Below are 13,680 nucleotides of genomic sequence, written 5' to 3' on the forward strand. Positions count from 1 at the left end.
GAGAGCTCGACTAAAGAATAAGTTTATACACTTCCACATCAGTCCAGGCACGGCCTCAAGGCCATGGTGTCCCTGTGGCTTCCATTCATTTACAGGTGTTTGACCCCACACCAGCCCTCCCCAGGTACCTGATGGCCTGAGGGGGGTTGGGGGCAGCAGGCGGCCTGGAGGAGTCACCACCTTGCAATAATGCTTTATTAAAGGACAGATTATATGCAGCTTTTCTGGAAAATTTTTACACATGTCTAAAGGAAAAGAAGCATTCTATATAAAATCTCTTCAGGCCTTGGTGAGGCCGGGGAAGCAGGACAAAGTGCTCTTTACAGGAGTCCATAGAAAGTTCAAGTATCCGGTCCGTGGCGGGGGCACCCAGCAGTGCCAGGCCCTCAGGAGGCGCCAAGCGGGCTGGCAGGCAGCAGGCTCTCACCAGTGCTCAGCCCCACAGTGCCCTTAGCTCCAGAAGTAGGTCCACATGGCTCTTGGGCTTCTGGGGGCAGACAGGAGGGTCTTTGGGCAGGCTGTATCCCCCAAGTCAGGCCCCCTGGGAAGAACCTTCTTGGGGGTGCATCTAGTAGGAGGGGGAGGTGCTGGGGCCCACCAGAGCCAGTGCCCACTCACCGGTCTTGACTCCCTCCCTTTCTAGTAGCCAGCTGATGGCAGGGTCCCTGAAATTCCTTCTGCCCAGCTCATGATCCCTCCACACCTGCGGCTCTGCCCTCCTTACCAACATCTGGAATGTCAACTATCATGCAGTCGCTGTCCTCTTCCTCCTCCTCTTCAGTGTCTGCCTGGAACCCATCCATGTCCCCAGCTCCTGTCTGGACAGAACCACAGACCATCACTGGAAGTGTGGCCCTCTGCAGTGGCCTCCTCTTCCTCCTTACACACAGGAGCTAGTCTCTACACGTGAGCCCAACAGCCAGGAAAAATCTGGAGTGGGGAGTCCTCCCAAAATGAGCCATACTCCCATCTTCTAAGAACAGCCCCACCCCACCCCCCAATCTGCCTCACTAGGAAAACCACCCGAGAACTTGCTGCTACTGGGACAAAACTTGAGGCTAGGTAAGGTGGAAACTAAATCTTTGAATTTAAAAGAAACAGCACTGGGTTTCTGGCTGGAAAGAGACGGATGGAACATCTATCTCAGCATCTGCTTTTCGCAAGCCCAGGCCTCCTGGTGTCACATCTCCCCACTGCCCTTAGCACTCGACTCCCATTGGATCTCCACTAAGCACAGCTGTGCAGAGATGCCAAAGGCAACTGCCAGGAGGCGGAAGAGTTCTTCTGACCATCAGCCTCTGTCCCAGCACAGACAGGATGGGTATGTGGCAGGGTGGGAGTGAAATCACGTCGCTCCTGCAGCCAGTCCATCACAACGACCATCCCATCAGGGCCCACTGTGCCAACTCCAGGGGGCAGCTTTCCCTCAGACCTTCTTTCTGCTGGTCCTGGGGCTTGAACTCTGGGTGCTGTCCCTAACTTCTTTGCTTAAGACTGGTGCTCTGCCACTTAGGCCAGGACTCCACTTCCAGCTTTTTGTTTATGGTCAATTGAAGATAAGAGTCTCCTGCACTTTCTTGCCTGGGCTGGCTTTGAACCATGACCCTCAGATCTTAGCTTCCTGAATAGCTAGGATTTCAGATGTGAGCCACAGAGGAACCCAGCTCTCAGACAATTTTTAAATTCTTCCACACAAACCTTTGCCCCAAGGGGTGCTGGTGGTGAATGCCTAGAAACTTAGCTCCTTGGGAGGCTAAGATAGTGGAATCATGTGAGATTTGAGGCCAGCCAAGGTAACCCTATCTCAAACAACAAAAAGCTGGGTATGGTGACTCTCCTGTCATCCCTGTTAGGTCAGAAGCATAAATAGGAAGACCACAGTCCAGGCCAGCCTATCTAAAAAACAATGAAGACAAATAAGGCTAGGGGCATGGCTCAAGCGGTAAAACACAAGGACCTGAGTTAAAGTCCAAGTACCACAAAAAATAAAAAATAAAACAACAGTCAGCAGCAGTAGCTAACAAAATGACAGTAGGCAAACAGGCTTCCTGCCTGCTGCCCCCCTGTCAACTCCCAGGGCAGAGTCCCACATGAGCTCTGCTTAGAGGCAACCCTGCCCCTGGGCTGGAGCCCCTCCCCAGGCACCCAACTCCAGGGCAGAGCCTGCCAGCTAGTTATCCCAAAGGGAGGGCAGGTCAGACAAGCAGAGGAGCTGCTGCAGCATCCTCAAAAAGGGCCCCATGCACACAGAAGTGCGAGTGGAAGTGGACATCTTCCTCTGATGAAGGAAAATCACTGTCCTGCTCCTGGGTACCAAACGCTTTCCTGCGAGCTCATACAGAGTGCAGCCCCTGGGCTGAAGTCACAGGCTGTAACACTCACCTCCCCATCACCACTGTCCCTGCCGAATGCAGAGGCAAGAACCAGGAACATCAAGGTCAAGAAAGTTGTTTTGGAGATGGTCTCACTGTTACCCAGGGTGGCTTCAAAATTCTGGGGCTCCTGTAATCCTTTGCCTAAGCCCCTAGAGTGGCGGGGCCACAGATGCCTACCATGACACTGGTCTGCCCCTTTTCTTTTCTCTTTTTTTCCACAATGCTGGGGCTGGAACTCCAGGTCTTGTATGCATGCTAGACTGAGGTCCTGTTAGTGTCACTAGATAATTGGGGATTGTGGTTCAAAGCCAGCTTAGGCAGAAAGGTCCATGAGACTCTTTTTTTATTTTTTTTGGCCAGTCCTGGGCCTTGGACTCAGGGCCTGAGCACCATCCCTGGCTTCTTCCCGCTCAAGGCTAGCACTCTGCCACCTGAGCCACAGCGCCCCTTCTGGCCATTTTCCATATATGTGGTGCTGGGGAATCAAACCGAGAGCTTCATGTGTAGGAGGCAAGCACTCTGGCCACTAGGCCATATTCCCAGCCCCCACGAGACTCTTATCTGCAATTAATTAGCAGAACAAAAACTGGAAATGGTGCTATGGCTTAAGTGGTAGAGTGCTAGCCTTGAGCTGAAGAGTTCAGGGACAGTGCCCAGGCCCAGAATTCAAGCTGGGGAATCGAACCCAGGGCTTCATGTATATGAGGCAAGCACTCTTTTTTTTTTTTGCCACTCCTGGGGCTTGGACTCAGGGCCTAAGCACTGTCCGTGGCTTCTTTTTGCTCAAGTCTAGCACTCTGCCACTTGAGCCACAGTGCCGCTTCTGGCCTTTTCTATATATGTGGCTCTGGGGAATTGAACCCAGGGCTTCATGTATACAAGGCAAGCACTCTTGCCACTAGGCCACATTCCCAGCCCAAACAAGAGCATTCTAAACATTAACATTCTGGGGTCCATTCTAAGATTGGGGAAAAGGCAACAAGGAGGTCCTTAAGCTAGGGGACTCTGTGTGCACAGGCCAAGGATGCTGGGGGAAGCCGCATGACACCAAGCCCAAGGGGCTTTCTCCAGTCCTTCTGGCAAGGAGGCTCATGGGCGTCCTGTGGGTGTGTGTGCATGGCACCTCCGTGGCACTGTTTCTTTGCCAGCTCTATAAGCACTCTATCCCAGGATTGCTGGCCTACAGGACCCTGTCAGCACTCCTGCCAGTGCCATCTCTGCATGCCTCACCCCCCTGCAGGCTTCTGGAAGGTCGCAGGATACCAGGCCCCTCGGTGGGGGGGTGGGGTGGGGGGGGCTGGGGGGTGGAGGGGAAGAGTGCTCTCATGGCAGAATCCAGCCACGGTGAGCGGCAGCGTGTCCTGAGCTCCTTCTCCCATGCCGTGACCACTTGTGTCACGTTGCACATGCTACCCACACAGACAGGGAAAGAGTACATGCCCAGCCACCAAATGCACTGACAGAAAACACGAGTAGCCCCTACATGGCCACCAAAGGGCCAGTCACCATGCAGCTGTGCCCCAAGAGTGAGCCCTAACTATGGCGGAGGCTCACGTGTCTGGGCAGGAGGACCTGTGTGGGTGTTGCTTCTCAACCTTACTTGAGCCTCAGATTCCTTTAGGGCGCCTTGGGGCTCACCTGGCCATCATGCCTGCGCTTCTTCATGAACTGCGTGATGCACATGCTGCCCGCAGACTTCCGCTTCAGCGACACGGGCCGGCCCGGGATGCTGCCACTGTCCTCCCGGGACACGGCGGGCTCCATGGTGACGTAGGTCCACTGGCATGGCACGGGCAGGTGCTCCTGGTCGAAGCTCTTCAGCACCTGTGCGTGGACGTACCAGCACATCCTGAAGTCCGGCCTCTTCTCGTACACCGAGTTCTCGGAGATAAGCCGCTTGAGCCGGGCTTTGGAGGGCACGGCGGCGGCCTCCTCGGTGGAGCCGGGGCTCGGAGGGTGGGAAGAGGTGGGGCTGGGGGGGCTGGGGACGCCCCTGGGACTCAGCAGGCCACGGCGGCAGTGCTCCTGGAACTCCCGGATGATCACCTTGCTCCCATTTACGTTGCCATGCAGCAGCGGGAGCAGCTGGGCCAGGACTGGCGGGACAGGGGACAGGGAGGCCTTGAGACACTCGGGACACATGCCCACAGCCCAGAGGTGTGGGGTCACAAGGCCAGCTCTAGGGGGTGGACAAGCCTGGGCCATGTGTGCCCAAGAAGCGGTCTTATGCCCCAGAAGGCTCTCAAAGCCAGCCCTGGAAAGCTGCCTTATGGGAGCTGGGCTGCCCGCCACGGAGGCTCATGCTCAGCCACTCGCCACTGCTTGTGCATGTGAAAACCCAGGCCTGCCCAGTGGTCCAAGATTGCACCAAGAGCGGGGTGAGATGGGGCTGGTCACCCCAGTGCTCCAGAGGCTCAGGGTGGGAGGACCCAAGTCTAAGGCCTGCTGGCTCAGCGCGGGCAAGGCCCTGAGTTCCACCCCCAGGAACAGGTGACACGGGAGGGGGAGGTGCAGGCTCCGTCCTCACTGTTGTGGCCGTGTCATCTCAGGTGAGCCCACCATCCACCCCAGCTGCCTGGGGCCCCACTCACTCTGCTGGTCCTTCTTCTCCGGCTTGGAAGCCTTGGGCGTCCGCTCCTCCTCGGGGGGCATGGTGTCCAGCAGGCATGCTGTGAACTGCTGCAGCAGTTTTAGCTCAGCGCTTGCGCAGTCGCCATCGGCCGCCCACACGCAGCCCACCTTGACGGGCTGCAGGAGGCGGAACCGCTTGCCTTTGGCCAGGTACTCATCCCACTCCTTGGCCTTCAGCTTCTGCCGTACCTTGTGGTTCTCTGGGTCAGCACACTCCTGCAGGTTGCAGACAAGTTTGTCCAGGGTCACTGCTCCTGGATGGCCTGGTCTGCACCTGACCAGGTATTTCTGGTCAAGGCTTGTCCTGCCTCTCTCTAGCTGATGCACCCCATCAAGCAAGGCCACCTTAAGGCCACTCTTCAAGCAAGGGTCATCTAGGGCACACAGGGACATTGTGTCCTTTGAGTCTGACCCCATGACAGTCCTGTGGGGGCTTCCCAGATGCTACACCCAACAACCTCCGAAGCTGCATCTCTGACATTAGAAAGCAGTCTGTGGCAAGACACCTGCAGGGACTCAGGGAATCTTCTGGAGTGATGGGATGGTTCTTATCTGCAGTGGGAGTTTCACAACGTAGCCAATAGTTAAATAATCCCAGCTAGTTAAGAGACAGAGATAGAAGGATGAAAGTTGGAGGCCAAATCAGGCCAGAAAGGAAAAATGAGTGAGACCCTATCTCAATGAACTCTACAAGGCTGGGTATGGCAGTGCATGCCTACGATCCTAGCTACTCTGGATGGAGTGGTAGGCGGATCTCCTCAAGCCTGGCCCAGCAAAAGTGTGAGCTTCTATCTGTACTTTTATGGCGTGTGCTGATCCTGGGGTTTGAACTCAGGGACTGGGCGATGTCCCTGGTCTTTTTGCTCAAGGCTAGTGTTCTATCACTTGATCCACAATTCTACTTTCCTGAGCTCCTGTCTGAGAAACAACTAGAACACAAAGGACTGAGGAAGTGGCTCAAACGATCAGGGCATCTGTGGACCTAGTAATAAGTGCAAGGCCCCGAGTTCAAACCCGAACACACAAAAAAAAAAAAAAAAAAAATGAAGAAACCTCACATTAGTGCAAGACTGAGGGGTACAGGTTGTACTGAAGACACCTCTCTAAGGATGTTCTCCCCTGCTCCCCCCCCCCCCACTTCTGCAAACACATCTCCTTTCTTCTACTGGGTGCATCCTGTCCCCCTGCTGGGCTGCAGCAGGACTCCAGACCATTGTCAAGAGGCCGGGGCCACAGGGCACCCACTGCCACGTGAGCTCTTTGAGCCTGCCCACCCTCACCTCAGTCACGCCTTCGTCTTCGGACAGGTACCCGTGGGGCACAAAAAAGCCATCATCTTCATCTTCATCCTCACCCACTTCATCATCATCATCCTTGAGAGAAAAGGCAGTAACTGAACATGTGTGGGAACAGTAATGGGGGGCTTCATCACCAAATAACACGAGTGTGCTGAGACTGGGTGCAGCTCCCCAGAGAAGCTGCCCAACAAGGCCGTGGGTTCCAGCCCCAGCACAGGAAAAAAAGCAAGGCAGCAGATGCAGTCTATGATGCTGCCCGGGCAGCAAGGATCCCATGCAGCCACAGGGACAGTGGGGATGAAGGGGGGTGGGGGGTGGGGGGCAGAAGCAGACATGCGTAGCTTGGGTATGCAAGGTGGGAACCTGGCTAGTAAATATGGGTTTGGCTCTGTGGCAGTGTACCTGTGCAGTCTGGGCTTATGGCCCATCCTTACCCCTTCGCTGTGGGACAGAGACTCCCCAGGCTCCTCCTCCTCCCACTCATCATCACTGTCCACCTCATAGTCCAGGAGCTTCTGCAAAGAGAGGTGCAATGTGAATTACAAAGGTAGGGTAAGCCAGCATGCCCAAGGAACCAGAGACAGGTATGAGGAAAGTGGGAAGAGAGAAGAAACCTGAAGGGTCTCACCTTGTCTTGGGCCCAGGGATTTCGAGGCCGAATGACCACCGTCTTCTTATTCCACGTGCCCCAGTACGCTGGCCGGTGATTCTCAGAGAACTGCAGGAGCTTCATGCGTCCAAACTTCCTTCGTTCAGGTGCGCCATCGACCTTGCTCTCCACAATCATGACCTCACTGAGGGCAGGCTGAGCTCAGGAAAGCGCTTTCTCCGCCACCCATGCCCCGCTCTGCCCACAGGCTGCAGGGCGAGCCGGATAGGCCACCCTACACAGCAGCACCACTGTCCCCAAAGCATTGTGGGGGGCTTTTACACAAGGTACACAGCCAAAGTGTGAGGGGGCAGCATGGAGAATAGGGGCAGTCACACTGCCCTAGAGCCTGTTTATTAGACAGGTGGGAACACCTGGGGACAGGTGGTCCCTTGGAAGAGTGAATGATGAGAGACACCAGAGCTCGTGGGTCACAGGCTGGCAGCAGCAGGGGGAGGGGGGATGTCTGCTCTGCTTTCTGGGGCTCTGACTCCCATCTGGAAGAGGCTCTAACCTGCTGAATGAGTCAGAGTCCTCGTTGTGGACTCGGGTAGGTCCTGACGTGAGGGGCTGGCGATCGTTCAGCTCTTTCAGGAAGGAGAAATCCCCGCTCTGCATCTGGAGGAGTTGGTCTAACCGATCGCAGAGGTCCAGGTCGAAGGCTACCCGGCACCGAGGGGCAAGGATCATGTGCTCTTTAATTTCAAAGGGGGCAAACTTCCCACAGTAGCCGGCCAGGGTCTGAAACACAAAGGCTGAGTGGGCATGAAGGGCATGGACACACCTGGAGCACCTGGCAGAGCAGAGACATGGCCAGACACGGAGGTCAAGAGCGATGGCTCAACTGGGCAGGTGTGCATACGGGTCACTCCAGCAGCCAGGAATGAAAGCAGAGGCTCACATGTTCCAGGCCAGGCTGGACTGCATAGGGGGACCCTATGGATAAATGATTCCTCCCTTTCTCCTGGATGAGCAAGGTACAGCAGCAAACAGCAGAGTGGTCATGGTTAAGGTCACCATTCAAATACATGATGATTATACATCAGGTCTCATTTCTCAGCCTCACCTGTGCACGTGTCAGTCCTGGTAGATCTGAGCCCTTCTTTCTGACCCCATTAGCCTGTCACCGTGGTGCCAAGGCTGGCAGCACTGGAAGACAGCCGTGCTTGGGGAGAGGAGGAAAGGCCACTGCTGGGGTGCGAACAGGAAGCCAGTCATTGGGCGCAGGAGAAAAATAGACCTGATGCCCCCACAGCAGCCACACCCATAGAACCGGAGCCGAGCACCAGCAGAGGTCCTCATGACCGAGGCGGGGGACACGGGCAGCACAGCGGACAAGGGAGGCCCGTGGCCCCCGCCCTGGGTACCAGACATTCCGGTGGGGCCAAGTCAGATTGAAAATTGAGCTTTTTATTTTTTGCTTAAAGAAATGGGAGAAAAATTAAGAGAATGTATTCATAATCACAGAACATGGCTTTCCAACTAAAAGCCAGTTGTTGTGAAAGAATAAAATGGTGTCACGAATAACAAAACACTGCTGTATGACTTTAACCTAGGTAGTGGACAGAGTCAGCACTAGCAGTAGGCACTTTGAAGGATGGACGTCTAGACTGAGTCTCCCGGAAGGCACGTGTGCAACGAGGGCCAAGATGGCACCAATGGACATGGCATAAGGGGATGGCAGTACCTCCCCTCCCCTCCCCTTCTCTTCTGTTCTCTGGCTGTGAAGTGAGCTCTTCTGCTCCGCCATGATGGAGGTCAATGTAAACCTCTCTTCTCTTGAGTTACTCAGGCCAGATGCTCCACAGCACAAGAAACTGAGTAAGAAGAAGGGTCCCAGGATGGGAGTCCCGCCCACGAGCTACATGGAACACAGTTAGGGCATACCCTGGCCTGGGAGCCAACAGCTGCCCATGTGGGTGTCCTCGACCCAGCAGCAATGTCACTTCCAAGTAGCAGGAAAGGACGTGTGGGTGCACACGTGGGTTTGAGCTATGGATAGCCCAAAGCCATGCTCAGAAGTGTCACATAGGCTCACATCTATAATCCTAGCTACTTAGAAGCCTAAGATCTGAAGATCATGGTTCAAAGTCAGCCTGGGTAGGAAAGTCCCTGAGACTCTTTCTTATCTTTAATTAACCAGCAGGGGGCTGGGGATATGGCCTAGTGGCAAGAGTGCCTGCTTCATATACATGAGGCCCTGGGTTCGATTCCCCAGCACCACATATACAGAAAATGGCCAGAAGTGGCACTGTGACTCAAGTGGCAGAGTGCAAGCCTTGAGCAAAAAGAAGCCAGGGACAGTGCTCAGGCCTTGAGTCCAAGCCCCAGGACTGGCAAAAAAAAAAAAAAAAAAAAAAGACTTTAATTAACCAGCAAACAGCCAGAAGTGAAGGTATGGCTCAAATGGTAGAGTACCACAGTCTTGAGTGAAAAGACAACTGCATCCAACCAAGCATGTAGTTTTAAACAAAAACCACAATGTTTCTGAGTTTATATGAATGTTCAAACGAGCCAGGTACAGAAGTCATAACAAGACTGACTGCAGACCCAGTAAGTGGCCCATGCATGTGTGCACAAGCAGCAAAGGACCGATGGCCACCCTTGCACTGGAAGGGTGAGGGCCGCCAGGGACTGGTCCCATGCTGGGACTAAGCTGGGCCCAGTGACGGGGACCCCACATTCTCAGGTGAGGTCGAGCTGAAGCTCTCACCTCTTCAACACCCCCCCCTTCCATCCTGCCCATGGCAGCCTCCAAGCACAGCACGTTCAAAGGACCCCTTTTTCCTCTTTGGAACAAAGTGGAAGACCAGTAATTAAACCTCCAGACTTTAGTTTGAGTGCTCTGGGTGCCCAGAGGCCCCGTCTTAAGGAAACAGAAGCAAGCCGGTCAGAAGACACCCCTCACTTGTAAAAACAGAAAGTGGTGGCAGGGGAAGGGAAAGGTGGAGGCTACGCACCTTGGGGGCCTGTGGAGTCTTTGGTTTCTGGAAGAACCTGGTGATTTCAGCCTTCTCGGCCTTGATGCGCTGGAACAGAGGAGGGTGGTGGTGGTTTTTCAATCAGTTTAATCCTCCAGAGGGGGAACCCCAGGATTGTAGGTGAACACATTATTTTTAGTTCCTAAGGCCACTCGCCCGCAAGAGGGAGTGCTGCAGGGTCTCAAGATGTCAGCACTGTCCCATGGGCAGCAGTGGATGTGATGGGCGACCATCTAAACAGGCTCAGCAGTTGCTGGAGACACCGCCTAGCTTCCTGAGACAGGATGGGGGCAGCAAAGGAGGCAGAGCATCCTTTCCCAACTGTGGCTCTCAGGCTCTCAGGAAGGGAGTGAGTTACCTTTTCTTCTTCTCGTAACCGCAGGAAGGGAGTGAGTTACCTTTTCTTCTTCTCGTAACCGTTTCTCTTCCTCCTTTTTCCTCTTCTCCTCAAGCTTAGCCCTACGAGAGAGCAAATGAGGTTTGAGCCACTGCTGGGCTGGGGTTCTGGTAGGAAGTGTTGGGTACGCTCATGGTCTGGGAAGCAGTGCTCTGTTTCCAATGGCTAGAAGTTAGTTTGATAACCACCTTAAAAGTATGTAATGAGTACAAACAAGGAAAAATGAAAATCACAATTTCCAAGACAGGGTTTCACCAGAGCTCAGGTGGGGCTGGAACTGCGATCTTCCAGTCTTGGTCTTCTAAAATGCTAGGGTTACAATTGTGCATCACTACACCGCCTCTCAATATGAATTTTTTTTGGGGGAGGAGCACTTGGGGCTTCAACTTGGGTCCTTATACTCACATTCCGTTCTCTTACCACTTGAGCCTTGCGCCTAGCCAGGGCTTCCTTGGTGGTTAAATAGATTGGGTCCTATAGACTTTCCTGGGTAGGCTGGTCTTGAACTGTGATTCTCCAGGTCCCAACTTACTGTCCTAGGCCTTGAACTCTGGGCCTGAGTACTGCCCCTAAGCAACTTTTCCTTAAGGCTAAGCACTCTACCACTCAAGCCACAGAGACACTAGTGGCTTTTTCTGTGATTAATTGAAAATAAAAAGTCTCATGGACTTTCCTGCCCTAGGCAGACTTAGATCTCAGCCTCCTAAATAGCTCTAGGATTATAGGTGTGAGGATTATAGGTGTGAGTGTCTGGCTTCAATATGAAATTTTAATGGGAATTGGAACACAGGAAAACAAACAAATAAATCTCAACTAGCCAGGAGCCACCAACACAAAGCTTATATTTGAAGGAAATTTGAAGAAGGATCTTGAGCAGGTTGGCATGGGGAACAGGAACAGGGACAACAAAGCCCCAATGTAATTCCCTACTATTACTCACGCCTGCAAATGGACTGGCTGGAGGCCACTGTTTTGCCTTCTCAGTGCAACAGCAAAGGGGTAAGGTCAAGGGGCTGCACCAGAGCCCAGCCATTGGGGAGACATGGCAGCCATGCTTGGCTTGGGGAACTTACTCCAGAGCTTCCTGTCTCTCTTTGCGCTTCTCTTCCTTGATCCGCTGCTTTTCTGCTTTTTCCTTCTCGTCCTTCTCCCGTTTTTCACGCCGTTCCTTTTCTTTCAGCTCTTTTTCTTCCTCCTTCTTCTTCTTGGCCTCCTCCTTCGCCCGCCGGGCCTCTTCCTTCAGCTTCTCCTTCTCTCCCTTCAGTTGTTCTTTATCCTATGACACAAGTCAACACTGGCCTTGCACATGCACCTAAGGGCATACCCAACGCAGAGGGATGGAAGGGAGCCAACTCTACAAGCCTTTGGGCAAAGCCCAAAGGGACATAATCTGTGGCTAGGACGTTAGGCCCTGGGTGCATCCCAGCTCCCCACCACTACAGGGGACCTTCAATTAAGACCCCTCGCCCGTTCATAAGCTTTGTAAATTACAACGATGATGTTTATCACTGTGAAAGCTGAAATATGTACTGTGGAATTTATGTAATTATTTAATCTCAATAAGTGAAAAAATAAAACAAACAAAAAAAGATCCCTCACCCTTTTTCTTTTGGTGGCATCAAATAGTTTTGGTAGTACTTAGGGATTAAATTTAGGGCCTCTAGCTTGCTAGGCAGGTACTCTGCCACTTGAACCACACCTCCAGCCTTTTCTGTTGTTTTCGAGGTATGGCTCACTTTATGCTTAGGCTTGTCTGGGCTTTAATCCTATTTCATGTTGTTTTGTTTTTTTGCCAGTCCTGGGCTTGAACTCAGGGCCTGAGCACTGTCCCTGGCTTCTTTTTGCTCAAGGCTAGCACTCTACCACTTGAGCCACTGAGCCACTTCTGGCTTTTTCTATATATATGTGGTGCTGAGGAATGGAGCCCAGTGCTTCATGTATACCAGGCAGGCACTCTTGCCACTACGCCACATTCCCAGCCCTTAATCCTATTTTAGTTCCCCAAAGTCTTGCTGAGTTTGAGCTACCATATCCAGCCATGGTTGAGATGGGGGTCACATGTTTTGCCCAGGCTGGCCTCTGTGATCTCACCTCCACTGATGCAATGCTGCATGGATTACAGGCATGTGTCACGGCGCCCCAGATGTACTATGGTTTAAATTCAGGGCTTTGCTTGCTAGACAGATGCTATTACCACATGAACTTCCCCCCTAGTCCTTTTTGCTCTGGTTATTTTGGAGGATAGGGCTCATTTTTTGCCTGGGCCATTTATTTTTATTTATTATTATTATTTTTGGGGGGGCGGGGCCAGTCCTGGGCTTGGACTCAAGGCCTGGCTTCTTTTTGCTCAAGGCTAGTACTCCGCCACTTGAACCACAGCACCACTTCTAGCCATTTTTTTTTTCCTATATATGTGGTGCTGGCTCAGGTTGGCTTTTTGGAGGTTAATTCAAGGTAACAGTGTCATGGTCATTTTTGAACAAGCTGGGTTCAAACTATTATCCTCCAATCTCAGCCTCTCGAGTAGCTAGGATCACAGGTGTGAGCAACTAGCACATGGCATGTTTCAAAACCAACTCCTCAGCTCTGTGAAAAGTCAGAAGTCAGAAGAGTTGCCTGGATGGCTGGTGGCATCATCTTACAACTATGGCTTCCTTCATGTCCCTGAGTTGGGTGATTTTCATTTCATCACTTAGTTCCTGATTTGGCAGACATGGGACATGAACTGGTACTCAAGAGCTTCCTAGGAGTTACCAAATCCTAAGTGTCAGGTGAGCTCACCTGCCTGGGGGAGGGGGATGCCACCCCCACCCCCCAGCACTGCTGATCTGTTCTGCACAGGACAGTGCCCCTCAGAAAAGCACTGCTTAGTTTCGGCGTCAGGTGTGACACATCAAGCACCATGAGTAGAGTAACATTATAAATCTTCCCTGACAGATCTCAGGTCGCTGCGTAGAGAAAGAGGGTAGAGTGCCTTATCTTGCCAAGAATGTTGTAAGTCAGTCCTGGTCATGGAAGATACCACAGGGCAGGAGGAGGGACGGGCCTGATGGATGAAGCCCTGGGCTTAGCTGCAGGGCAGGGAGGAGTCTGATCAGCAGCTATTCAGTGGGGAAGCTGCTGAGATCCCAGGAACATCTCACGTCTGTGGCCATCTTGAGTCTTTTCTCTTCATAGATGCCCACCTTAGAAGCTGGCAGGTGAACACTGCAGCTCTTTCTGGGGTGATTTTAAGTTACGAGAGGCTTGAGCATCAAGGCAGTAGTAACAATGCTACTGCTAATAATGATAGCTTAGACAAGACTATGAGCTACACCTGGGGACTTGGCAAAGCAGAGAGCGAGGAACC

General features: G+C 52.9%; 1 protein-coding gene across 1 annotated transcript in view; it reads right to left on the reverse strand.

Moving 5' to 3' along the window:
- The window catches only part of Chaf1a (chromatin assembly factor 1 subunit A), a 29,550-nt gene continuing 15,870 nt past the window's right edge, over positions 1-13,680 (reverse strand). Inside the window, exons 5-15 of the mRNA XM_048341939.1 lie at positions 11,405-11,607; positions 10,333-10,393; positions 9,914-9,982; positions 7,468-7,694; positions 6,933-7,098; positions 6,739-6,819; positions 6,287-6,379; positions 4,967-5,222; positions 4,014-4,471; positions 725-818; positions 1-487 (exon numbers count right to left, since the gene is read on the reverse strand). Of these exons, the coding sequence (XP_048197896.1) occupies positions 387-487; positions 725-818; positions 4,014-4,471; positions 4,967-5,222; positions 6,287-6,379; positions 6,739-6,819; positions 6,933-7,098; positions 7,468-7,694; positions 9,914-9,982; positions 10,333-10,393; positions 11,405-11,607 (1,809 nt within the window). The 3' untranslated portion in view covers positions 1-386. The remainder of the gene's footprint in view (positions 488-724; positions 819-4,013; positions 4,472-4,966; positions 5,223-6,286; positions 6,380-6,738; positions 6,820-6,932; positions 7,099-7,467; positions 7,695-9,913; positions 9,983-10,332; positions 10,394-11,404; positions 11,608-13,680) is intronic.

The sequence above is a fragment of the Perognathus longimembris genome, chromosome 3 (assembly GCF_023159225.1).
Source record: "Perognathus longimembris pacificus isolate PPM17 chromosome 3, ASM2315922v1, whole genome shotgun sequence".
NCBI classification, from domain to species: domain Eukaryota; kingdom Metazoa; phylum Chordata; class Mammalia; order Rodentia; family Heteromyidae; genus Perognathus; species Perognathus longimembris.